Raw genomic sequence first — 22,656 nt, forward strand, 5'->3', positions numbered from 1 at the left:
GCTCATTTTATCAGCGATAGGCCAAAACCTCCATTTTATTGGCTTCTGGAAAGGCCGGATCAGACAAATAGAAATATTTTCAGAATTTTACAATCTCCAGCAATGGCAACCGAAAACCTGAGAAAGAAGGCAAACTGCTTCACATAATCCTGGGTTCTCACTTGTCTAGGGTGGTGCTTCGCCCATGGGTAGGCACTCCATCTAGCCTGTAGGACCAGCCAGATTCGAATGATCTAGTGTGACGAAGGGGCTCCGGCCTGGAGAGCTGAGAAGCCATGTGTGCCTGGGCAGGAGCCTTAGGAAGATGCTAGGGAAGCACCTGTGCTAGCTAGTTCAAAGCTTCCCTGGCTTCCTGAGATACCGAGCTCTTGAGTCAAGGATCTTTGGAGGCTGCCTGCCTACTAGGGCTTCTCTGTAGCCTACTCAATACTGAGCTGACAGTCTCCAGGCCCCGTCGGGCTACATATCCATTCCTTTGCAACACCACATTCCACATCCTATCCAATCATTAGTTCTGGTCCCTCTGCCTTCTCCCAGGCCATGCGTTATGAGACAGCCAGAAAAGTGTCCCCAGGTCCTGAAGGAGTTAATCTGCTCCATCCTGGGCAGAGTTGTTTAGATCAGGGAATGAGTGAGGTCAAGTTCCACTGGTCCACAAGAGCTAGACCAACCAAATAGCCAGTTTCCATGCTGTCACCTCCATCCCTTCCCACCTCTCAAATGAATATCACAATCCACTGCTCTTGAAAATGCCCTAAGAAGGGAGGAAGGAAACAGGTGGTGATTGAGTACTTACTTTATGCCAGGCACCTACTGCGCTGAGCACTTTACAACTATGAGTTTGTTGGAGACCCAGCTAGGTAACTGTCCAAGATGGGTTTTGAAGTCAAGCCTTCCTGGCTCCAGGCCCACACTCTACCCACTGAACCATCTGGCTGCCATTATGGAGGAATACATCAAGCCAGGGACTCCCCTGACTATGACTCAAGTATATGTTATCTTCCCCTACTATGTAGTAGAGTCAGAAAGACCCAAGTTCAAAAGCAGTCTCAGTCACTTTCTAGCTGGGTGACCCTGGGCAAGTCATTGAACCTGTGTGCCTCAGTTTCCTCATCTGGGGATAATAAGAACACTTACCTCCTGAGGTTGTCATGAAGATCAGACAAGATTGCGGTAAAGCATTTTTCTAACCCTAGAGCACTGCAGAAATGCTAAGCCATGACCACATGAGTCGATGGGGATAGGACTGGGGATGGAGACTCTAAACAATCACCCCATACAAATATCAATAATATGGAAATAGATCTTGATCAATGACACAAGTAAAATCCAGTGGAACTGTGCGTTGGCTATGGGAGGGGGAAGAGAAAGAACATGAATCTTGAGACCAGGGAAAATTTTTCTAAATTAACTAATTAAATAAAATCTCCCCCCCCCCCCCCCAGCAAAAAAAGAAATGCTAAGCTATTATGATTCTTAGAAAGTCAGGCAAGCACTGTTCTCACTTTTTATTTTTATTTTAAAAATTAATTTATTTAATCAATTTAGAACATGATTCCTTGGTTACAAGAATCACATTATTTCCCTCACTCTCCTACCCCCAGCCTTCCTGTAGCTGATGTGTAATTTCATTGGATATTGCTTGTGTCCTACATCAGAACCTATTTCCATGCTGTTGGTGTTTGCACTAGGATGTTCATTTAGAGTCTCCATCCCCAGCCACATCCCCTCGACCCATGTGATCGAGCAGTTGTTTTTCTGCTGTGTTTCTACTCCCACTCAATGTGGATAGTGTTCTTTCTCGTAGATCCTTCCAAGTTGTTCAAGATCACTGCATGGCCACTAATGGAGAAGTCCATTTGTGCTCGATTGTACCACAGTGTATCCGTCTCTGTGTTCTCACTTCTGATTTGTAGCCCCAGGACTTAGCCCAGCACCCAGCTCATAATAAACACTGCAGGAATACTTGTTTATTCACAAAGTCATTCCTCACCCAAGAGAGATCACCCAGCCTGACCTGAGTCTGACCAAGAACCCTTCTACACGCCTAGGACAAGTTTGGGACAAGTGGGTGCTATCTTCAAGAGCTCCTGGGAGGGAGAATTCACCTTCAAGAGGGACCCCATTCCATTTGGGATCAGGTCTCATCGGTAAGAAGGCCCTACTCTGCCTCTGCAATTGCCACTCACTGTTCACTTGGACACATTTAGGAAGTGCTTAAGGTATGTAAGCTTTGCTTGAATGTAGACTGAGACAGCAGGGAACATTTCTGTGCATGGGCCCCAGGCGCTTTGTTCCATCCCTACCCATTTTTTAAAAACCCTCACCTTCCATCTTGGAATCAATACTGTGTATTGGTTCCAAGGCAGAAGATCGGCAAGGGCTCGGCAACTGGGGTTAAGTGACTTGCCCAGGGTCACCCAGCTGGGAAGTATCTGAGGTCACATTTGAACCCAGGACCTCTGGTTTCTAGGCTTGGCTCTCAATCCACTGAGATACCCAGCTGTCCCCCCTACCCATTTTTAAAGTCCTAATTCAAAGCATCCTCTCTCCCTCCCCCCCCCATTGTCTAGGAAGTTTTCCCCAGCTTTTTGGGTGCAGCGACTGGAAACCCCTATGGAGTGCTTGGTTTTGAAATTCTCCAATGCTTTTGACATTTACTCTTCTATATGAGTGTCCCTCATGCTTGGGACTTAGCCCCCTACTAGAATGTCAGGCCCACAAGGGGAGGGCCTGTATCCTGCCCTTCATCTGCTTCAGTGAAGCCCTCAAAGTGGGACTCTTAACATCACAGTCCCACGTATGCCTAGAGGATGTTGAAATGGTCCAGAAGAAAACAAAGCCAGGAAAAGCAGCTGAACTAGATCACACCTTCAGGAAGTGGGTGCTGGACACTACATAATCTGTAGGGCATCAGAGAACTGATTCTCACTGTAGATTGAAGGAGGGGAACTCAGGAAAAGAGGTGAAAAACATTTGTTGCTTCCATCATGTCTAACTCTTCACGACCCCATTTGGGGGTTTCTTGGCAGAGATATTAGAGTGGTTTGCCCTTTCTTCTCCAGCTCACTTTACAGATGAGGAAGCTGAGGCAAACAGTTAAGCGATTTGTCCAGGAGGCAGCTAGGTGCAAAGAGTGCCCAGTCTGGAGTCAAGATATGACTTGAGTTCAAATATGACCCTCAGACCCTTCCTAGCTATGTGACTCTGAGCAAGTCACTTCACCCTCTTTGCTTCCATTTCCTCATTTATAATAACAGCAACGTGTTATTGTGAGGCTCAAATAAGATATTTGTAGTGTCTGCAATAGTATATATGCTACATAAATATACAAATGTTTATTCCCTCTTGCCCTACAACTTTTCTGAAGAGGAGTGCAAAGCAAAAGGATGAAGAAAAGATCTTTTGGAATAATAAAATTGGGGAGGTGACACAGCTTGAACAGTCCTCATTTGTCCTAGAAGAATTCAACCCACATCAGCAGCAGCTGCCCACTGCTGCATGAAGGGTACATGTACCCCTGGAGGGAAATCTTGGAACCAGGGGTTCCCTACGTGGTGTGCTTCATTTATTTATCTCTCCTCCCCCATCCCTGGCCTGAGACAAAGGTATGAATTACTGAAGAGTAAGTGTTAGACGCCAAATAGGTAAGAGTTAGGAGAAAATGCATGTAAAGCACTTATAAACCTTAAAAGTGAACTATTATTATTCTCTATCAATCCCACTTGGGGATATAGCCAGCCACTCAATCCCAATCCAAACCTTCTTGGTGATCCCAGTATCATCAGAATAACCCAGTAGAGGTAGTATAGATTGTGCTTCTACATAATCATGAAAACAGTGGTATCAATTGGGATTTCCTAAAGCCAGTGATCCATTAGAGGTCTCAATTGGATATTTGTACGGCCATGAACCCTGGAAGCCTCTGTGTAAGGGGAAAGGAACAAGCGCCTAATATACGCCAAGTGCATTAAAAATATCTCATTTGATCCTAAAAACCCTGGTGTGCTTCTTTTTCTCATTTTACAAATGAGGAAACTGAGGCATTTTACAAATGAGGAAACTGACTTGCCTGGGGTCACCCAGGCAGGAAGTTGTCTGAGCTTGGATTTCAACACAGGGCTTCCTGACTCCAGGCCCAGGCTGGCCTCTATCCCCTACTGCCTCTAAGTATCTATAATAATCCCTGAAATCATGTAATGTTACTAGAACTTGCTGGTGAGCCTGGAAGTCAGTGGGCATGGTTTCGGGACCTTTACTATGGTACTTTTTGGGTGTCTATGTTGAGCATACAAATCAGAGCTTTGATAAGGCTTCAGGGCTTGGGTAGAAACGGGATAGGAAGAAACTAAGGTCTCCACTGGGCTCCTAGAATTCCAAGGGACCTAGTAGATTACTCAAACCCACGTCCAGGGAATTGACCTTAGGAATCATCATCAGTTTCAGGCCAAGGGACTGACCAGGGTTAACATGGGGTTTGAGGCCTCCCTTTACAGAGGAACAATGGGAAAGGGAAGTGGAGGTACATTGAATACAGAACGGGTAGAGAGGACAGTAGCTCCTAATTCTAAGCCCAAGGCTTCTTCCCAGCTCAGCTCTTGAGTTATTTGATGGGCTTGAGCAGCCATACTACCTGGGTATCTCCGGCCGGCCCACCTGACTAAATTGTACTGTACTGAACCGAACTTGGTTTTGGGAGTGAGAAGCCTTGGATGGGTACGCCTCTAGAAGGAGGTGTGAAAATGCTGCATGGCAGCTCGAGGCCCAAGAGAAACCGCCATCCTCCAAGGCGTACAACGTCCATCAGCGCAGCGCCAACCGTTACGGCATCTCTGGCGCAGGCGTAGTGCGCCAGTGGCGGGAATACCCAAGGCCTCATGCACCGCCCTCTGCGCAGGCGCATTGAGCTCCGCAGGCCTGCTCTTTGTCCCCCGCGCGCTGCTCAGGCGAACTTGATGAGCAGTGAGACCTATAGGCGGTACCCTTGCTCCGAAGAGCCAATTGCTGAGAGGTTATGGGAGAAGTGTGGCTCCTCCCCTAGCACGATGTTAGATTGGCAGAGCGGCCGGCCTGTAAGATTCTCCGCTCTGAGAGCCCAGGGCGGTGCCGAACTAGGTTGAGTGGTTTCCGGCGGCCGCGCGCTCTTTTCTTGAGGCGCTAGAGGCGGCGGAACGCTGCCGCTACTCGGGGGTGAAGCAATTCGCTATCAGGTGAGTCAGGGTCGCTGCAATCCCCGGTGAAGCGGAACGAGGAGCCTCTGCTGGGGCTGAGCGGGGAATGATACGGGGCGGGGCCGAGTTGGGCTGGGCGGTGGTGGTAGCCGCACGGCACGAGACGGTGAGGCGGCTGGGTGGTGAGGCTAAGGCGAGCGGGCGGGCGAGTGACTGCGGGCGGGCGGGGGAACGCTGCGGGGAGCGGAGGGGGAGGGGGGAGAAAGTGGGGGGCGGGGGCGGCTGCCGTTGCCGCCCGCGCGCCGGCCTGAGCCTCGGTCTGGCCTCGGCGTGCTCCTCCCCCTCCCTTACAATCCTCCCTCCGCCCCCCCCAGTCCTCCTTTCTTTCCCTCACGTTCTCTGCCCCCCTCCACCCGCGGCTTCCCTCGCACCAAGCGTGTTGCGCGCGCGTGCTCGTGGGCGGCCTGGGGCCCGCGCGGATGGTACCCGCGCTGGGAGCGTAGCGAGGCCAGCCAAGCCCAGGCTGCTCTGGGCGTCGTCTCCCGCGCCCCTCGGCCTCCCTTGTGCCCAGTGGGGGTCGGGGAGGGAGTCCTCCCGACTGCTCTCAGTGTGCCGGAGGGAGGTGCCCGGGGTCCCCGATACTTTTTGTCCTTTGGAACCCCAGCTTCTCCTTGTTGGTTAGGCCTGGGCCCTTCCAGGATGTCGACATTTTGGGCATTTTGCGTTCCCCAAGTGACCCATTGGGAGGCCCTTTCACAAAGCTCCGCGATCCCGTTACATGTAGGCTAGCCGCTTCCTCTTTTCAGCTCCCACTTGGATCACTCAAATCTGCCACACTGGGGCTAGAAAAGCCCTCTTCAGTGGGATTGATCAGTAGGCAAGATTTTGACTGGAAATCTCAGTAGCGTGCCCTCCCTCATATTCCCAGTGCTTAGGGTGAATTGACACCTGAATCCTCAGAAAAGATTGTAAGACTTGGGTTCAAATGTCACCTCTCACTTAACTGCCTCAGTTTCCCTTTCTGGAAAAATATGTTCGATGTCTTGGTTCTTGGGGTACAGAATCAAATTTGCCATTTGTAGCACTGCCTTATTTATGCTACATATATTAGTTGTTGGCTAAAGGATTGGGAACCTGAAAAAAGCCCGGATTTCATTTTAAAGGCCTTCAAGCTATGTGGTTCTGGAGATGGAAAAAGGGGAGGGAATGGCTAATTTGTATCAAAATGGCAGAAGAAGCTCAGGATCCACGGTGGCCAGAATTTAGCAAGCAGATCGATTGTTGAAGTGGATGATTCCTTGGAAGTGCTGTACTCTAGGCTCCCCCCTTTATTTTACTGATGACCAAACTGAGGCCTAGGGATTGAAGATTCTGTGCTCTGGCTTACATTGGTGTCATAGTAGTAGGGCAGTCACCCATTTGAATAATTGTTAGACTTTTCAATTATTGGTTTTTTTTTTCCTGTTAATTCTCTAAAATGGCTGCATGTCCCAATGTAGATTGTTCTGCCACCGGAGTCTTGGAAGGAAGGTGGGCAGGAAGGAGTTTTTTCTACTTCCTTGTTTCCCTTCCTTAAGCCCAGAGGCCCTTCAAGTTTATCATTCTCCACCCACCCATCCCTTCCCCCCACTGGAGCGAGATTCTAGACTTTCCTTCCTCCACCGACCATCCAAGGGCAGGTGTGTACTTTTGGCAAAATGGCGGGAGGGGTCAACAAAAGAAAAAATACACGATCATCAGGTTCAATTTGGCCAGATTCCATCCATCCAACAAAGCCTATATCCTGCCCTTAGAGGCTTAGAAATGAAGTAAGTCTCAGTTCTTTCCTAGTGCCTCTCAGAATTCCTCTTTGGTATATGAAACACACTCAAAAGGCATTTGCATGTGGTAGTAGTCTGGAAATGGCTTCCCTTAAATTGAGCATTCAGGGAAATTTCTGTGTGTAGGCCTTGAGCATTAAATTTTGAATGGAAGTCTTGTGGAGTTGCCTTTAACATGCAAATGTTATTGTAGATTCCTGCAATGGGGTTATTGTCCTGGAGGACCTGGGATGCAGTGTTCTAGTGACTAGCCTCTAAAAGGTAGGGGCAAAGCAAGGGTCCTGAGGAGGGACAGTGTGAGGGGGATGCTAGTTGAGTTCTGGAAGATAAAGCAAGCGATTTGTTTAAATTGGCACTTGAGTCTAACTGGAAAAGATCTGAATCTTTGGGTAGAAATAGAGTAAGCTGGCCAAAAAAGTCCAGTCCTGAGCTAAGGGTCAGAGTTCAAAAGAAGGGCCTATGCTTTAAAGAAGCAATGATGAGAGACCATTGTCTCAATTGATGTTTAAACTTGAGCCAAGAACCCAGAGTTAATTAAAGGTTTTCTATTCCAGTATCCCTTTATAATGGCCCATGCCCTTGAGCTGGCTGGGGGAAGGGAGGGAGGGGAGGTGATGAGAGCACTTTGGAAAAAGCATGTGGAGAAGAGAAAATAGGACCTTTGGAACAGTTTCCTTCTGTGGGGGGTGGCTAGTTAACTCCAAATATCCCTGTCACAGGTAAAAGTTACTCTGCCTTTTGTGTTACTACTACAAAGGTGTATGTAACAAGGCATAAACTTAGCTTGTCTGTGAGTTCTGAGATAGTGCAGGAGTTGCAGCAAGAAGCCAGTGAGCCAGCCTTTTCTTCTGGAAGTTCCAGGTTTTTGCCATTTGAAGATAATGTAATATGCTTCAACTAGAAAATGGCGATTAGGGCCTGTCCTTTGCAGGTCAGGCATATGTACCCTGAGGCATTTCAGCTGGGATCTTAAGTGAGCATCTGTGGCCCATTGACCTCAGTCTCTTAGGAAACTCACCATCTTCCTATGACGAGTGCCCTGCCTCCCGCGCCCCCCCCCCCCCACCCCCCCCCCCCCCCCCCCCCCCCCCCCCCCGCCTTAACTGGAGCACTCTCCCTCTTCATCCACTTCCTGGCTTCCTTGACTTCTTTCAGGGTCCCACTTTCTCCTTAAATTGGGGGGAGGAGGGGGTGCTTTCCTTTGAGACTGACTGCCTCCAATTTATCTGGCCTGGAACTTGTTACAGGCGAACAGGACTTGTTGCTTTATGCTCTTTTTTTTTTTTACCCCCTGCACTCAGCACAGTTACTAAATGCTAGCTGACTGGCATCTCATTGAATGTTTTTGAGTGATTAGATGGTCCTAGGATTCATTTGATGTTTTTGACTTTAACTTCTGAGAAGATGAGGTAAGAGAATGAAGATTCCTGTGTGACTCAACTAGTATTGGTCTTGTCAAAAGCCAGGGGGGTTGCCTCTTTATTCCTAAAAGGACTTGAGAGTTGAAGGTTTGGATAGAGATGGTAGTGGGTTCTTAAATGACAAAGAAAACTCATCTCTTGCAGCCGATTTGTGTCTTGAGGCCTTGACTTTGCCTCTGTCTTATCATATAGAACTAATGCTGAGAGGAAGGAGCTCAACTGGATATTTGCTGATGAGAAACTTCTCTTTTACTTGAAAGATCCCCTTCCTGGACACTGAAAGGGAGGCTGGTCATCTGGGCCTACTATTGGTAGAGGAGAGGCAGGCAGAAATCTTTCTAGCCCCTAATTGGAGTAGATTCAACCTATCCTGAGGTAGAGTCCCCATTGTACTTTTCCTTTGTGACATGAACTGTCATTAAATGTGGTGTTTTGTATCCAGTTGAATTCTTTAAGTGGTGTGGAAGGTTTGGCTAGGTGGCTCAGGGGGTAGAGCTGGATCTGGAACCTTGGAAAACCCTAGTTTAAATCTAGTCTCATGTTAGCTGTTTGCCCTCCCTGGCTGGGCATGTCACTTGAGGCAGGCCTGCCTTAGTTTCCTGGACTGTAAAACGTAGACAGCAGTACCAGCTATCTTCCAGGGTGGTTGTGAGGAGCAAATAAGATATTTGTAGAGGACTTACTTATTTATTAACACAGAACCTGTGGCACATAGTAGTTGCTTTTTAAATACTTCCTTCATGCCTTCCATCCCATGCCTACAAGGAGGAAAGGGACCTGTTACTTGTGTCTGGCAGAGACTTCTATTTTCTATAGATAGGGACAGACTACCTTAATGAATATGCCTAAGGGTCCACTGTTGTATTCTTTTTTATTTTGTAGGGTGCAAAGATGCAGAGCAACAAAGGCTTTAGCCTGGATAAGCAGAACCATACTCCAAGGAAACAGCATCAGCACCAACACCAGCAGCACCAGCAGCAGCAGCAGCAGCAGCAGCAGCAGCAGCAGCAGCAGCAGCAGCAGCAGCAGCAGCAAGCAACCACCACCAATACCTGCAAATGGGCAGCAGGCCAACAGTCAGAGTGAGTATAATGGCACAGATCCTTGGTGGTAATGCCTTCATTTAGCTGGGTGAATCCCCTGGAAAAGGGGCCTTTTTGACCCCTGGTAGGTAGATGCCCTTTGACTTTCCTTCTCTCTTCTTCTTGGACCGAAGGAAGGAAGGCTGCCCCTTAGGTATAGACAGAAACATGTTCTAGGGAAGCAATAGGGGCAAAGATTGGCATACTGTGCTGTGAACAAGTATGTTCTCTTGCCTCAGCACTTGAGAGGTGGCACATGCTTCCTAGAGCATGGGTTTACTAGCAAGTTGAGAGTAGTGCTGTTTCAGAATCCAGCTGGATTCCACCTTGAGCTGGATTAGGGTTAGGGGTCCTAGACCTGCCTTTCTTTAGTCAGGGTGACAGAGTGAGCAGAGTTCCTACTATATACTCCTAGGCTCCTATGTGCTATGTTTTCCTTCTTGGAGTTCATAGCTAGAGCAGAAGTTCTTAACCTGGGGCCCATGAGCTTGTTTTGTAAATGTTTCGACAATTGTATTGCAGTATTAATGATTTCCTTTGTCATCTGAGGTATTTTGTGCATTTACAAATATTGTTTGGAGAGATTTCTAGACTTCCCTAGGCTGCCAAAAGGGGGAGTCCTTGGCACACAAAAGGTTGAGAAGTTAGAGGTTTGTCATGTGAATAAATATCAAGCTCCCACGGATGCCACCTCTTGTTTGCAATCCTTGGAGAATTGTGACTGCACATGCTGGTCTGCCTGCTCAAGAAAGTTCTGGCCTATTCAGAGTCTTATTTGGAGTTGAAAGGCCTGAGAAGTCTTCCCCCAGGTCACTGATCAGTGGTCATTCTGCCTCTCCACTTGAAAGCCCTTTGGGGAGGGGGGAAAAGTCCCATCTCACTTTAGGAAGAGATAGGAAGCCAATATTTCTTTTCTTTGACTTCCATTCTGCTGCTGAGACCTCTTACTTTAGGGGAATGTGTTCTTGTCATGTGGTGATCTGTTACAAAAACAACTTTGTGCAGAAATGAAAGCTTTTTCTAACCTGTGAAATTAGGCCTGGGCTCATGAACATAACATGCTGGCATTTTGTCCTATTTGGAATTGGTCTCATGGTTGAGGCCACAGTGTAATAGCAAGGAGACTTGGAATCCCCTCAGATTCCCCTGAGATGCTATCTGCTGCTAAAGGAAGGGAGAGTAACTCCTGAGGACTTGTACTGAGAAATGAAAAACTACTTTATGTCAGTCTTGTCAAGCCTCATGACTTATTGAGGATTTGGCTCATGTTTTCTTCTTATCTCTCCTTGCCAGCAAGGGAAAGTGATGGAAGGTGATCTAGCCTCCCAGTGTGCTTTCTGTATATTCAGAAGCATGAGGCATTTGGGAATTTGCTTAGGAAAGAGAACAGTTACCTTTGGGACTTGCCTGCCTTTATTCTCAGTGTCCTTCTGTTAGAACTATGGATTTTATTCTCTAATCTATTTGTTTCCTTGTAGATGAAGGCCTGACTATTGATCTGAAGAATTTTAGGAAGCCAGGGGAAAAGACTTTCACCCAGCGGAGCCGCCTCTTTGTGGGAAATCTCCCTCCTGACATCACTGAAGAGGAGATGAGGAAACTGTTTGAGAAATATGGGAAGGCAGGCGAGGTGTTCATACACAAGGACAAAGGATTTGGCTTTATCCGCCTGGTGAGAAGCTCTGGAGAGATGGGGGTGGGAGGGACGGACGACATGACTTGGGCAGAAGAAGCAGGGTATCTGTATTAGAAAGGACTCATAGAGCCCAGATGGCCCTGTACTCCCCACCTCTCTTCATCCCTGGATGCCAGTTCTGGGACTGTTTTTGTTCTCAGGCTGTTTGTTTCTGTGTGGTCTTGTGTGACAGGCTGTAACGCCCTCTCTTTTGCCCTCTAGGAAACCCGAACTCTAGCTGAAATTGCTAAGGTCGAACTGGACAACATGCCCTTACGTGGAAAGCAGTTGCGAGTGCGCTTTGCATGCCATAGCGCATCCCTGACTGTTAGGAACCTGCCACAGTTCGTGTCCAATGAACTGTTGGAGGAAGCTTTCTCTGTCTTTGGCCAGGTGGAGAGAGCTGTAGTGATTGTGGATGATCGAGGGAGGCCTTCAGGGAAAGGCATTGTGGAATTCTCAGGGAAGCCAGCTGCGAGAAAAGCTCTGGACAGATGCAGTGAAGGGTCCTTCCTTCTGACCACGTAAGTGGGGGATAGGCTGGCTTTAGGAAGGCAGTTTCTATTGTCTTTCCCTTCCCAGGACTTCGTGTGTTCTCGGTGTGTCTCTTTTAAGGTGACTTTACTTTCTTGCTGTGGGTCTGGAGAATGAACCTGTAAGAAACAACTCTTTGTTTTCTAAGCCATCTTCCCCATGGTCTATAGAGAGTAAGCTAATGAGGGAGAGCTGCCCAAGAAGCTTCACTGGCATGGTATTCTCTGGAGGGCTTGGGACCCCCTTGCTAATAATCTTAGTCTTTTTTAGGACTGTGTAGTTAGAAGGAAGGGCCTCTCTCAGATAACCCAGTCATTGAAGGTTAAGCATTGCAACGATAGCTTAACGCTGGTGAAAATGATATGCTCTTGGCTTCTTGCTTGATTTGTAGAAAGGTAGCATGTGCTTGCACGATGCTGGTGAATTTTTTGTCCATCTGAATGTTCAAAGCACCACCTTCCTTTGAAGTATGGCCTTAAGTATTGGGTTGTGTCCCTTTTCTTTGGGATTGTAACTTCTGTTCCTGGGAGTGTAACTCTGGATGGTGTTCTCTCTTTTTGTTGTGAATGACTCCTTTGGAATTGAACTCAGTTGGATAACCTCAGCTTAATCCCTTTGTGGATGTCAACCCCACATCTCTGGGATGCTTCCATAAGGAAGGCTTCCAATCCTGAGCTCTAGACCTAGACCACTTTGTAGTCCTTCCTGCTTTATTAACTGGAAAGACATTCCCCATCTCCCAGATTTCCTAGGCCTGTAACTGTGGAGCCGATGGACCAACTGGATGATGAAGAAGGTCTCCCAGAGAAATTGGTCATCAAGAACCAACAATTTCACAAGTATGTGACCCTAGGAATCAAGTCTGTTATGTAGTTGCACATTCAGTGCTATTGAAGAAACTGGGGAGGAGTTTTCTATCTGTTGTGATCAACAGCCATTATTTCCCTTGCTCCCTCAGAGGGGCAGGGATTGTAGTTGTTGGGTATGAATCCTAGGGTAGAAGATGACCCCAGGCCTTTGTGTTACCAGGGAACGAGAGCAGCCACCTCGATTTGCCCAGCCTGGTTCCTTTGAGTATGAGTATGCCATGCGTTGGAAAGCGCTGATTGAGATGGAGAAGCAGCAACAAGACCAAGTAGACCGAAACATCAAGGAAGCCAGGGAGAAGCTGGAGATGGAGATGGAGGCGGCTCGCCATGAGCACCAGGTCATGTTGATGAGGCAGGGTGAGTGAAGATGGAAGGGCTTTTTTCTCTAGGGTCCTTGTTCTTTTCCCTAGCTAGCTATCTCTTCCTGGGGATATTTCTGGTCATAGACAATGTATCTGAAGAGTGAGTATAGCAACTTAGGAGAGGAAAGGGAGTTGTTCATGTCTTGCTGGTTCCCTCTCATTTTGAGTGTTGAGAGCCCTCCTGCAAAGAGTGAAGGCCAAGAATTGGAGTGCTTCTCTTTTTCTACCCATTGGAGCATGTACTCAGCCATGGGAAGTTGCATGAACCTCAACTTGGAGGCAGGAAGGCCTGGATTCCAGGCCTGTCTCTAATGTAGTCTAGTCTGGGGAGTCCCCTCCCTCCCTGGGTTTTCCCCTAAACATCTTTAAAATGTGAGGATTCAACCTGAATGGTTTCTGGGGTGAAATTCAATTGGGTGGCCCAATGGGAATATCAGTTGTGACAAATTCTCTGGGTATCAGATGCCTAATGTCTCCTTATAGATCTGATGAGACGTCAGGAAGAGCTCCGAAGGATGGAGGAACTTCATAACCAGGAAGTGCAGAAACGAAAGCAAATGGAACTCAGGTACTTTAGCAAATCCCAAATCCTTTTAGGTAGTCTCTTGATTCCGCGCCAGGTTGTTGGATATTGTTATATTGAGTCTGTGCTCTGGTTAGGTGAGCCTGGAAGTTATATGCTTTGGGATAGTTTACTTATAGTATAGGACTACAAGGGCTGGCCTCAGAGGCTCCTGAGGGACAGGAGAGCCCAGGGCCTTCCCATGAAGAAGTTGGCTTGGTGTATTTGTTAGATCCCAGACGAGATGGCTTACCTTGTTCTGGTATGCTCTGAGCATCTCAGTGACTGACTCCTCATACCCCTTGTAGGCAGGAGGAGGAACGCAGGCGTCGTGAGGAGGAGATGAGGCGACAGCAGGAAGAAATGATGCGGCGTCAGCAAGAGGGTTTCAAAGGAAACTTCCCTGATGCGGTATGGAGCACCTTAGTTCCTTGTACCCCTGATGGGCTAATCCTTCATGGCATGATACCTCAACTAGGAAGCAGTGCCTGGGAAACCACAGGCCACTAGGGCCAGCCCCTGGTCCCTGAAATAACCTTTTGGAAGAGAAATAACAATTAGGAGAGAGGTGTGGGTTCAGAGACCTCACTTAACCCTAGCAGATGGACCCTAGGTGTTGTCTTGCTGCAGGGTCACTCCCAGGGAGAAACTATTTCAATGTGGCCTGGTCTCTCCGTCAGTATGAAAACTCAACTCTGGCCACTGCCCTCCCCTGTGCTTCTAGGTTAGGACTTAAATTCTGTGGGACTTAAGTCCCAGTGCCCTTTGTTCATGCTGTCTGAAGGATTTCTGCCAAATTGTTTGGGATCCTGGAAAGCTGGAAATCCCTGTGTCTTGGCAGCTTTGGGGGGGATCTTGCCTCTTCCTGTGCTGTGTGGCCTCAGCCATGGGCTCTTCCCTTCAAACCATTCCCAGCATAGGGTAGTTCTCAGTAGGCAGGTCTTTGGGATGGAACATGAGGTGGGTCTGCTGAGCTTTGGGGGAACAGGCTGTGGTGAACTTTTGTGCTGTTTTGTTTGTTTTAGAGAGAGCAGGAGATGCGGATGGGCCAGATGGGTATAGGAGGTAAGGACTTGAAGCTGCAGCTCCAGTTGTTGTTCCCCATTCACCCCGCCCAGATTCTAGGTTAGCTTCATTGCTAGAGTTTAGTGTTGGACTGGAAACTCCCCTAGTCCTAGGACTACAAAAAGTTCTTAAAAAGAAAGAGCTTACACGGTACAGAAGTGGTTGGTTGCTGTGATTAAATCTTGGCCAAGGTGATCACTACCTTTGTGGCAACCATATGTTTGGCAAGATACAAACATGCCATTCATCTGACTTGAGAGACCTGGGCAACAGGGTCACTTGTCATCCTATCCCATGCCCTCCCCATGTTTGACCTGGATTTGAGAGGCCACAGCATTCATTGATCTCTTGTCTAGTCATCTGAGGCTTTTGTACAAGCTTATCTTTGGTTCCCATCTACCTTGGGGAGTGTGAAATATGAAAATGTTAATAATTGTGGTGATGTCCTTGTTCTCAGTCCCCCCCCCACCCCCAGCTTCTTACATTGCTGTTTTTAGGTGCTATGGGCTTAAACAACAGAGGATCCTTGGGAGGTGCTAATGTGCCAGCTGGTGCCCCTAGTGCTCCAGGGCCTGGTCCAATGATGCCAGATGGAACCATGGGAATGGTAATATATTTGCATGACTGGCCTTAGGGGAGACATGGAGGACCTTGGCCCAGTGGGGGAAGAAGTTCTGGTTCTCTGAGGTCCCCTATTCCTGCCTTCCTAAGGACTGGTAGGGGTAGGGGGCACGAATTTAGGCCAATGTCTTTGTTGTAAAGGGAATTTAGATGACTGGCCCCAAAGTTCCTGTGGCTGGGTAGTAAGCTCTGGAGCTGACACTCTTGAGTCCACTTTGGCTGGCTTCCTTCCTTAGGAGATGGCATATCTGACTGTGCAGATAGACTCCCTCCACTTGTGGTGCCAGGCTTAATGGATATACTTGTTGCTCTGGGGACTGATTGTCAGCTGCCCCTTTGGGGGGTGGGAGGGGGCATGGGGACACAAAGACTTTTTTTTCTCTTTGAGAAAGATTAAAAAAAAAAAAGCAGCAGACATGCATTGATGTGATGAGCCCAGATTCTGTATGATCTAGAAACTTTCACTTTGGAGGCCCCGGAGTTAGGGTTAGGCCTACATCCTTGAGGGCTGTAGCCAAGGCTGGTCTACTCTGTTAAGGTCAGGAGAATACTGACTTAATCAAATAGCTACAAAGTAAGGGAGGGGCTTGGGCAAAATCAAACCAATTTAGGAATTGGGCAAATTGAGTAAGATCTGGATTCTGGCCAGCAACAAGAAGTTGGGCTGTGAACTGTATACGACTCCTTTTCTAGCTGCCATTGTTGGTCTTGGACATCCTAAAGCTGAAATAGCTTTGGTTGAGTAGAGCCATTTGTGCAACTGGCCTTGTAGGGGAGAGGGCTTTTGGGTAGTGAGGAGCTCACTTGGGTTTGGGGGATGAGCTTTAACACTTCTCTCCCTTTCTCCTTTGGCATCGAAGACCCCACCACCCAGTGACCGCTTTGGCCAGGGTGGCACAATGGAAGGACTTGGGGCAATGGGTGCAAACCCTCCCGCATTCAACCGAGGAACTCCCGGAGGGGACTTTGGCCCAAACAAACGTCGCAGATACTAAGAGAGTCACAGTGGCGATTTCCCCCTGACCCTACAGACAAGGACCCTTTTTGGACTAGCCAGGATTCTGCCTTAGAGGGTGTTGGGGCTCTGCTCCTCCTACTAGTTAGGCCTCCCCACTTGAACTACTCTAGGTAGGAAATGTGCTGAGGGAAGAGAGGGATTGGGGAGGGGCATTTAGTGAATCAGTTATATGTGGTGCATTCCTAAAACTTAAATGTGAAGGCTACCGAGGGGCTGGGGGAGGCCACAAGGCCGAAAGGCTCTATCCCTGTCCCCCTTGACCATTCCACCTTTGTCCCTTCACTCCCTCAGTAACTTAGACACAATCCTGGTTAGGACCTCAGGTGTGTATCCAGGAAGTTCAGGCAACGATACCAGTAGAAGACCCTTTCTTCTTCCTCACCTAGTGTTCCTCTTATGTCCTGAAAAGGTTTTGTTATGTGCTTTTAGGTTTCAATTACGTGTTTTGTTTTGTTGTTTTTGTTTTTTTTTTAACTTTTCTCTTTCTTGGATGGGGAGGCAGCCCAGAATGGAGGAGTTTGTAGCCTCCCTCTGGGAGGTGCTGGGGTGTCATTGTACACACCCTCTCTTGTTGGTCTAAGTTCTAGCTTGGGGGCAGGGGCTGCTGGGTGCTGGTGCTCTCTTATCCATGCCTGTAGCTCTCAAGGCTTGCCTGTCTTTAGCTGTTGCTGCATAAGTTTCACTGGTGTATGTGATGTTGGGCCCTCTCACAGTCTGGAGTTGATTTGAGAATTGAGACAGGAATGCAGCAGAAACATTAATTAAAAACAGATTTTAAGCCTTTTTCCACCTTCTGTGTTGTTTCTTTTGTTGGGTTGGGGAATTTGAAGAAGTCTTTGGGAGGATGGGGGTGGGATGTGATGTGTCCACTATAGTGGAAATAATTGGGGAGGGAATGTTGCATTGATAGTGGAAAGAACCTCCGAGTGTGCCCCATCCCACAAACCAAGCTCCCCCCTCCCCCAATAGCTGACAGGTGGGTTACCCAGCCTTTGCCTGAGAGGGCACCCACTCAAACCCAAGACAGCCTGTTTCCAGGGATCAGAATCAGTATTTTCTAGCCCTGGCCAGATAGAAAATGCCAGAGGTAGAGCCATTGTAAAGGACTAGAACAGTTAGTTGCGGTGGGGGGTGGATAAGCTGGCTTCCATCCAGCCCTCCCAGGGGCCACTGCCTGGACTTGAGAATTGGCTGAGCCTTTCCCCGTGACCAGTTCCAGTGCCACTCCATTGAGTGACAAGGTCACCTGCAGATCTTTGCCCAAGTTAGGTGCCTCCCTCCAAGCTAAAGATAGACATTGGGCCTTCCAGAGGGCCATAACTTTCAGTTCAGTAAGAGGTACTTCATGTTAGGCTTCCAGGCTCTTGAAAAGGCTCTTTTTCCTCAGCCTGCCTCCCTCTCCTCCCCCTGCCATGTCTGTGTTCTGCTTTAATAAAGGCTGTGGGCAGCACTTTGACCCAGATGCCAACCTCCCAGGTGAGTAGTGCTTTTGATGCTCCCTAAACTACCTTTTGGGAGAGGGGTGGTGAATTTAGTGCACCATAGGGAGTAATGATGAGGCGGTAACTGTAGGCCTCTTCCCCTCCCAGCTCTACTGATCTTGATGAAAAACATCTTTGGATAGTTGTTTCCAGTGGAGGGTTCTGGGATGGTGGCTGAGCAGTACCTACTCGTGCTCATTCGATTTTACCTGCTCTACACAGATAGCTGTTGCCATCACCCTGGGGTACCCATCTTCCATGATGCCCTCAAGGTGAGCCAGTGGACTGGGGATGGCTTATTAGGGCTTCTGTTTTAGGGAAGCAATTACAGGGAAGTTTTGGTTGAACAGAGGCTTTCTTTGTAGGGTTGGTCTTGCTGCCATAAGCGAACAACAGATTTCTCTGAGTTCTTAAGCATCCAGGTAATGCTGATTCTTTCTGCACCTATATCTCACCCCCATCCCTAGAACACCGTCTGTCCCTAGTGCTCATTACTCCATTGCTATTAGGGCTGCACCCTGGGACCACACTGTGCTGAGAAGCCTCAGGAGAGCCCTGGTTCTGGAAGTGCCCTCCAGGGGCCCAAGCACTTGGACTTCATGCCCAAGTCGGCAGAGATGCTTCGCCGGGAAAGGCCCAAGTGAGGAAGGATGGGTTTGGGTTGTGTGGAGAGGTTTTCCTATTTTTTTCTCAGTTACATAAATTGTGGAAGTTGATCAGTGGCTACTGGTGTTGGGCTTGGGGGCTACATCTGGCCTGGTGGCAGGTGGGGCATCAGATGAATTGAGAGTAAGGGGAAGGAGATAGGCAAGGCTGGGATTTGGTCAAAAGGGAAGGGAATGGGAACCAAGAGTTCAGAAGAGGGGGTCACATCCCAGGATAAGGGTGGGGCCCTGGACGTGAGGCTCTAGGAAGGAGATCTGGGAACTGGCTTCATAAGAGATCCTGGAGAGATCTTCCAGTATGTGTAACCCCTAGGGAAAGTGGGGTGATGAGCATTGCCAATAGCGTCTATATCACTAACATACTTGATGTATGGTCATTTGCTTGATCCTCACAGCACCGTGTAGGTGCTATTTTTGCCCCCATTTTACAGTTAGGGAAACTGAGCCAATAGAAGTTCAAAGACTTCTACAATGGTCCAGTGGAAAGAGTCAAAAGACCTGTGGAGCAGTTCTATCACTTACTGCCACTGTTGACTAGGCCTTTCTTTAACTTCTGGGATCCTCAGTTTCCTAAAATGTGGCTAGGAACACTTGTATTCCGCTAACTAGGCCTGTACCATTTTAAAGGGTTTGTAAGGGTAAGCTTGGCAAACATAGGATTGTAACATACTCTTGGAGCCTGGCTGCTGTGGGATCCCAGAGTGGGCTTCAGGCCAGTTATTGTACTCCACAGGGAAGAGTTAGACCTGTGCCTCCTGCCACTCAGTGTGTCTCGTGCTCTGGAGACTGCCCTGGAACAGAAGGAACCTGAACTAGAAGACCCTCCGCCTGGAGCAGGTGGACCTACTGCTGGGCACTGTGCTAATTACTGGGCCACAAAGGCAAAAACAGCCCTGGCCTTGTGGGGTGCTAGAGGTGAACCCCTGGGGTTCAGGAAGGGTACCTTTTGCAAGACCCTGAAACTTAGCTTAAAAGTAAAAAGAGATTTATTAATGTTGAATTTTTGGCTAGCAAGACAGCATGAGTGGAACAACCTGGAGGGTTGCTCCCAGAATGCCTCAGTTCTGGGGTTCTTATACTCTACAACAGCGAGGACCTGATTCTGTGCCAGGTGTGGATGTAACTTAGAATGGTTAAACACTTAGGCTTTTGATGGGGGGTGGGGGTGGGGGGTGTTGGTCATCTGACTGGGTCTGCCTGGAGTCAGTTTAGAGGACAGATACAGTTTAGAGGTCTGAGATACAATTTGATGATATCAAGGAGGTATATCTCTGTCCATCTAAAGGGCCTCTTGGGGTCTTATAGGAGTTATCAGATATTTTGGGTTAGGAGCAAAGGAATTTCCCTGCTAATAGTTTGCCTGAGTTTCTGGGGATACAATGCCCATGCCACCCTGAAGGAGCTCCCAGGTTAATGGAAGAGAGCAGGCAAACCCCTATTTATGTCCCCAAGAGACAGAGTCTAAATGGAAGCTAATCTTGGGGAAATCACCAGCACTTCTTGGAGCAACCAGGAAAGGCTGGGGTTCTAAGAGCAGAAGCTGGGGTTTTAAGCTGAGACCTGCCAGGAGCAGGAGGTATCCAGCCTGGCACAGTGATCAGCTGCATTGCCAAAAGATTATGGGTGGAAAATGCTCTCCAGATAGTACACACTGAAGCACCTTTAATTTCTTTATTTCCATACCTGGCTGTCAAATGGGAATTTCTCTTGATGACTTACATATTTGTAAGGGGTGGCATTTTTCCCTTTTCCTTGGGTGGGTCAGAGGGATAATTCAGAACTGACACCACACCACTGTCCTATTCCTCCCCCATCCCACCCCCACCTCCAAGGCCAGCAGGCTACTGCAGTAGTCCAGGGGAAAGGGGAGGAGCTGGCAGTCTCAGAGGAAACACATTGGCATGGTAGAATAGACAGGACTAGCCTATGGATTGGATGCAGGGGCCAAAATGATGAATGGAAGACAGCCTGATGGATCCTCAGTGACAGTACAGTTAGGAAGAGGAGGAGGGCTTTCTACAAAAGATCAGAAGTTCCATTTTGTACATATAGAGTTTAAGATGTCTAGGACAAGGGACATCTAGGTAACACCGTGGATAAGAGCCAGGCCTGGAGACAGGCGGTTCTGGGTTCATATCTGGCCTTAAATACTTCTTAAGCTGTTTGACTTAACCCCCATTGCCTAGCCCATGCCCATGTTGTGTCCCCGAACTGATATGAAAACAAAAGGTCAGGGTTTTTATAAAGTGAATGTGACATCCAGTTAGAGATGCAGGTGGAATTTCAAGGTAGGGAGGATAGTCCTCATTGATCTTCTTGTCTCCTGTTTAGGACTACCCAACACTGTGGTCCATCCTGGCTCCATCTGCCAGAACCCAGGATGTGGTGCTGTGAGTAAAATCTGGGGAGATCGGAGGAGTGGTTGGGTATTGCCCAGAAAGTGGAAATGCGGATGATCTCACATGTCCCCTTATTCCTCCTCTGCCTTTCTGCTTCCTTCCCACTCCCTGCAAGGTGTTCCAAGGCTCTGAGAGTGATGCCAGCCCTTGTAGCTTCCATCCTGGAGGACCTCTGTTCCATGAGGGGTAAGGGAAAAGGGTAGGCAGAAGCCAGATTTATGTTCTCTTATTCTTGCTTGCAAGAAGAGGGGGTGACTTGAGGTATGAGAAGGGATAAACTCAGCTTGATGGCTCTCCTACTGCAGGATGAAATCTTGGAGCTGTTGTGGTGTGCCAACCGTGGATTTTAGTGCTTTCCTGGCACAGCCAGGGTGCAGCCTTGGTACACATGTCTGGCAGAAGCAGGTGAGCCTGACCATTGGATTCCCACCTTGCTTGACCTCTTGACCAGAACCCAGCATAGGGAGGCCTTCCTCACCCCTTCTTTGCATTGTCATAGTGAAACTTGCTGTAAGTGGCCTACTATTTCGCAGTGGTTCAGATGCTTGGCCAGCTACGTTTCCTTGGGATTCCACTCTGTATCCTAAGGATCGTGACGTACTAAATAATTAAGTGGGTTCTGTTATATTTCCCTCAGCAATGGGTCTCCTGCCGCCATGACTGGCATCAGACAGCCTCTGTAGTAGTGGTGACTGTGTATGGCCAGAGACCATTGCCTGCTCTCAGCTGGGTGAAGGCCAGTCAAACCAAGGTGAGTGAGCTGCTAGGGCCAGGCTCTGAGGGGAATTGGTTGGAATGGAAGTTGCTGTGAGCAGGTGAGTCGGCTGATTATGGGGAGAACAGAACAAGTGGACATGCTTGTGTCAGGCACTACTTGGCTCCTGGACCATGGGGAGGGTGGGCCACCCATCTTGCCTGCCTTTGTGTACTAACCTGTTCTTGATCCCTTTCAGCTTCACATCCACATATCTTTTGAGGGCAACCGGGTTTTCCAGGAGCAACTGGAGCTCTGTGGGGTGAGTGCATTTACTGGGTAAGGGCTTGGGGAAATGATATGGGAAGGTCAAAGTGGAAGAAAAGAAGGGGATAAAGATCTTGGAGATTGGGGTGGGCACTGAACCTTGGAACAGGAAGCCTACTTTGACTCTTCTCACCTCTAGTTTCTTTTCTCCCTATTCAGATATCGCTTCCTATCCATTTCCATGTCACTTCTTAGCCCTCTCCCTCTCTTTCCTTCTCTCTACCTGTCATCTTCTCCAGCATTCTTCTGTCTTTCTCTCTTCTCCAGGTCATAGCTGTGGAACAGAGCTCTGTCTCCCTCATGCCATCCCGGGCTGAGATCTCCTTGAGCAAGGCTGACCTGGGGCCTTGGGCCCAGTTGGAGCAGCCAGGCACGAGGATGCAAGCTGAGAAGGTTGGGGAGGATGTTGGATCTGGAATGATTGGAGAGGAGCCTGAGGATTCAGAGGATGATTTGAGCTGGACAGAGGAAGAGGAGGAAGGAGAGTGACCACTAGATAGGTATTCTCAAAGAAGCTCAGTGGTTCTCCTAGGACTTTGGAGTCAAGGGCATGGCTCTTGGGCACTGACCTGTAGGGAAGAAAACATGAGAAAGGTTCTGTTCAGATTTCATGCTCCTCAGATCACTCTTCCTCTGGTCACAGCCTTCTCCCCGCCCAACAAGAAACAACCACCACCAAATAAAATGGCCCCCTACATCTTTCATAGAAATCTGAAATTTCTCAACTCAAGGCCCAAACGGCTGTTAGCCCTTTAGGGGATTGGGAATAGAAGGGAAACAGAAGGCCAGGGCCTGTCCCCTGGTCAAGGAGGCAAAAAAGACAAACCAGTAGTGACTCCTCCCCAGAAAGGAGGTGACCCACCAGGAAACTGGCTGCTTAAGCTTGGAAG

General features: G+C 48.5%; 2 protein-coding genes across 9 annotated transcripts in view; both read left to right on the plus strand.

Moving 5' to 3' along the window:
• LOC100013374 (non-POU domain-containing octamer-binding protein) overlaps positions 1 to 16,983 on the plus strand; it is a 109,172-nt gene extending 92,189 nt beyond the window's left edge. For 4 of the 5 annotated variants that reach the window (XM_056809484.1, XM_056809485.1, XM_056809486.1 and 1 more), the window contains exons 43-52: positions 9,447 to 9,494; positions 10,973 to 11,166; positions 11,392 to 11,693; positions 12,447 to 12,542; positions 12,733 to 12,929; positions 13,418 to 13,502; positions 13,805 to 13,907; positions 14,522 to 14,561; positions 15,059 to 15,168; positions 16,043 to 16,983. In XM_056809484.1, the coding sequence (XP_056665462.1) occupies positions 9,447 to 9,494; positions 10,973 to 11,166; positions 11,392 to 11,693; positions 12,447 to 12,542; positions 12,733 to 12,929; positions 13,418 to 13,502; positions 13,805 to 13,907; positions 14,522 to 14,561; positions 15,059 to 15,168; positions 16,043 to 16,177 (1,310 nt within the window). In that variant the 3' untranslated portion in view covers positions 16,178 to 16,983. Of the gene's footprint in view, positions 1 to 5,054; positions 5,211 to 9,294; positions 9,495 to 10,972; positions 11,167 to 11,391; positions 11,694 to 12,446; positions 12,543 to 12,732; positions 12,930 to 13,417; positions 13,503 to 13,804; positions 13,908 to 14,521; positions 14,562 to 15,058; positions 15,169 to 16,042 lie in introns of those variants that run through there. The other variant, XM_001362367.5, reaches the window with a different exon arrangement.
• Positions 16,984 to 17,113: 130 nt separating this feature from the next.
• On the plus strand, positions 17,114 to 22,468 carry ITGB1BP2 (integrin subunit beta 1 binding protein 2). Of its 4 annotated transcripts, none has more exons than XM_056809516.1 (11): positions 17,114 to 17,676; positions 17,790 to 17,953; positions 18,047 to 18,103; positions 18,191 to 18,321; positions 19,080 to 19,261; positions 20,678 to 20,736; positions 20,861 to 20,931; positions 21,051 to 21,150; positions 21,383 to 21,496; positions 21,699 to 21,761; positions 22,034 to 22,468. In XM_056809516.1, exons 2-11 carry the CDS (start codon positions 17,849 to 17,851, stop codon positions 22,253 to 22,255), a joined length of 1,104 nt encoding a protein of 367 aa, XP_056665494.1. In that variant the 5' UTR covers positions 17,114 to 17,676; positions 17,790 to 17,848; the 3' UTR covers positions 22,256 to 22,468. The 4 variants fall into 4 exon arrangements, with proteins under 4 accessions (XP_056665494.1, XP_056665496.1, XP_056665493.1 ...); XM_056809518.1 differs by having other exon boundaries at positions 19,080 to 19,183; XM_056809515.1 differs by having other exon boundaries at positions 17,904 to 17,953.
• The last annotated feature ends 188 nt before the right edge of the window (positions 22,469 to 22,656 follow it).

Source organism: Monodelphis domestica, chromosome X, assembly GCF_027887165.1.
Source record: "Monodelphis domestica isolate mMonDom1 chromosome X, mMonDom1.pri, whole genome shotgun sequence".
NCBI lineage: Eukaryota > Metazoa > Chordata > Mammalia > Didelphimorphia > Didelphidae > Monodelphis > Monodelphis domestica.

Bases quoted from the DNA above. Each gene is read 5' to 3' on its own strand.
- ITGB1BP2 (XM_056809515.1), top strand. From the start codon at position 17,613: ATGTCTGTGTTCTGCTTTAATAAAGGCTGTGGGCAGCACTTTGACCCA. The intron at 19,262-20,677 runs GTGAACCCCTGG...TCTCCTGTTTAG, and splicing joins GGCCTTGTGGGGTGCTAGAG to GACTACCCAACACTGTGGTC. The intron at 20,737-20,860 runs GTGAGTAAAATC...ACTCCCTGCAAG, and splicing joins AGAACCCAGGATGTGGTGCT to GTGTTCCAAGGCTCTGAGAG.